The sequence below is a fragment of the Salpingoeca rosetta genome (assembly GCF_000188695.1).
Source record: "Salpingoeca rosetta unplaced genomic scaffold supercont1.35, whole genome shotgun sequence".
Taxonomy (NCBI): domain Eukaryota; class Choanoflagellata; order Craspedida; family Salpingoecidae; genus Salpingoeca; species Salpingoeca rosetta.
The window spans coordinates 750595-753186 of record NW_004754899.1 but is presented as its reverse complement, the minus strand read 5'-3'; the positions used below and the strand labels follow the sequence as shown (position 1 = coordinate 753186).

The 2592-nt window shown below is 56.6% G+C and overlaps 1 protein-coding gene across 1 annotated transcript; it reads right to left on the bottom strand.

Moving 5' to 3' along the window:
- Window positions 1-16: 16 nt before the first annotated feature.
- PTSG_10277 (uncharacterized protein) lies at window positions 17-2065 on the bottom strand (the record flags this gene model as incomplete). Its single annotated transcript, XM_004988565.1, has 5 exons — window positions 1829-2065; window positions 1413-1610; window positions 886-1094; window positions 345-686; window positions 17-142 (listed from the first exon to the last, which is right to left on the bottom strand). The coding sequence occupies exons 1-5, from the start codon at window positions 1989-1991 to the stop codon at window positions 17-19; spliced, it is 1038 nt and encodes a 345-aa protein (XP_004988622.1). The 5' UTR covers window positions 1992-2065.
- Window positions 2066-2592: the final 527 nt, after the last annotated feature.

Here is a 2592-nt window from a genome sequence, read left to right as displayed (position 1 = left end):
AGCTTGTGCTTCGCCATCATCCATCGCAACGGCGGGTGCGTGCACCCTCGTTCGTCTCCGGGACGACGACGTGGGACGCCTTGCGGACGCAGCGGGTCTCTGTCGTGCGCACAAGATCGCGCTCAATCACGCCAAAGTTCTCCTGTGTTGGTGGTTGTGATCATGTTGGAGCGAACGTGATAGGTGGGGAATGAGTGTGTGGAAGCATTGGAATTGGAATGCGCGAGTGTTGTGCATGTGCATGCCGCAGCCAAGCAAGCAAGCACTGTCATGTGTGTGCGCAGTGGAAGCATGCAGCAACATGCGTACCACACAAGCCCCTCTCCACAACTCAGTTCGCTCACCAGGATATCGCCGACACCGGCAAAGCTCTCGGGCGACGTGAAGGCGATGGTGGTGCTGGGGACGGCGAGGACAAAGTTGAGCACATCGGTGCGCGCCTGCAGCGATGAGAAGCTGGTGGCAACAACGGTCCAACCTGGGTAGATGGGGGTTGAGCTGAAGTAGGGGAAGCGCGTGCCGTCTTCGGTGATGGCAATCTCCTGGGCGAGGATGTCGATGTCTTCCCAGTTGAGCAGCCCGTCATGGGCGGCTTGCTCGAGGAAACCGGTTTGCACCATGCCGGCAGCAGCATCGCCAGACAGCACGGCATCAAGCACACGCTCGTGTGTGCCCAGGAACTGGATCTGTGTGTTTGAGTTGGGGCAGATGTTGCAGTGTGGTGCGGTGTTGGTGTGAGACAGGAGTGAGACAGGAGACAAGCCAGGAGGCCAATGTGCACAGGATTGCACCACACACACACATCAACACACACATCAACACACACACACACACACACACACACACACACACACACACACACACACACACACACACGAACCGCACCTCGGCTGCGTCGTCGATGAGGTCAGTGCCAATCTTGCTGCGGTACTTGGCAAAGTTGGCGTGCGTGCTCGCAAAGTCCGTGATGGTGGTGCCGGCGATGACCTGGTCCTTGAGGTCAGACAGCGAGACAATGCGGGAGTCGCGCATGGTGAACATCACACCGCCAACGGTGTCCACAAACTTGACCTCGTCTCCTGAGTCGCCAGCGGCTGTGTAACGCAGTGAAGGTATTGCAAAAGGGGTGGAGAGTGGTAAGTTGGTCACCTTTGCGAGAAATCAAGCTGTTCGTGCGGTTGAGCAGTTTCTCAAGCGGTTGACGACGTGACACTCGCTCAGAGAGGCAAACATCTGACACTCGCTCAGAGAGGCAAACGCAGACACACACAGACACACACACACACACAGACACACACAGACACACACAGACAGACAGACAGACACACACACACAGACAGACAGACACAGACACACACACACACACACAGACACACGCAGACACACAGGCACAGGCACACACACACACACACCTGTGACGACGGGGAGGCCAAAGCCGTTGAGAGGGGCGAATCCTTGTTCGACGTCGAGGCAAGACATGGTCTTGGTGTCGACGAGTGCATACTCCAGGGTGTCGACCTGATCCAGCAGCTCCAGTTCCGACATGCGGTGAAAGGCAAAGAGGCCGGGGATAACAGCGTTCAGGAAGTTCTCGTAGGCATCACATGCCTCTGGTGACACGGAAAATGCAAGCAAGTGTGCGTGTGTGGTGATGTGACAACGCCCAAGTCGTGGAGTTGCGAGTTCGCGAACAAGCAAGTGGAAGTGACGCAGCGACAGCGACACGCTGCAGGGGTGGCAAGGAAACCAACAAGCAAGCGAGAACACCAATGCGTTTGCACGTACACCTTTGCACGCGCACAGCCACGCACAAACACATGGAACCCACCTGGGTGAAGTGGGGAGAGGACGCAGCCGATTTGGATGCGGTACGCGGCAGGGACCGCTGTGCCGTTCTGTTGTGCCGTGACCGGTGAGGCCGCAGTGAGGGCCGTGGCGAGCACGATCATCAGGAAGTGCAGCATGGATGCGGTGGATGTGTGTGCCATCATGTTTTGCCCGCTCTTCTTCTCGTGGAAGAGGTTGTCGTTGGCAAGAGTTGCTTGGTTGCTGTTGCCGGTATTGGGTAACTGTGGGTGATTGTCCTCGCTATGTGAGTGTGTGCTGGAGTGTGACTTCCGATGGGTGTCGAGGTGGTTGGAAAAATGTCAAAGCGCCAACCACCCACCAACCATCATCATCTCCCATCTCCCTGCTCTGCTGCAGCTGGCAGCCACACAACCACACCCACATCCTACGCGTCGCCATGACTTTCGTTCCAGCCACTGGGCACGCAGCAAGGAGACAACAAAGGGAAAAACACCTTTTCCATGCGAAAAAGTTGTTGTCAGGATTGGTTGAGCTTGGGGGTTGTCAGGGTTGGCGCTTTGGCCCACTGCAACACGTCTTAACATGTGTTCGTTCCCTGCGTTGCCTTGATGGCAAGGGAGCGGGCAAGGGAAGGTCCGTCAGTGGACGATGAGCGAGGAGGTGGAGTGGAAGAGTGCAATGTGGACGGGTTGCCAGAAACGCAACAACTTTCACTCAACCACGTTTTGTTTGCGAAGCGTTGGTCAGGGCCGTGTGTTTTTGGTTCTGTGCCGAACAATGCTT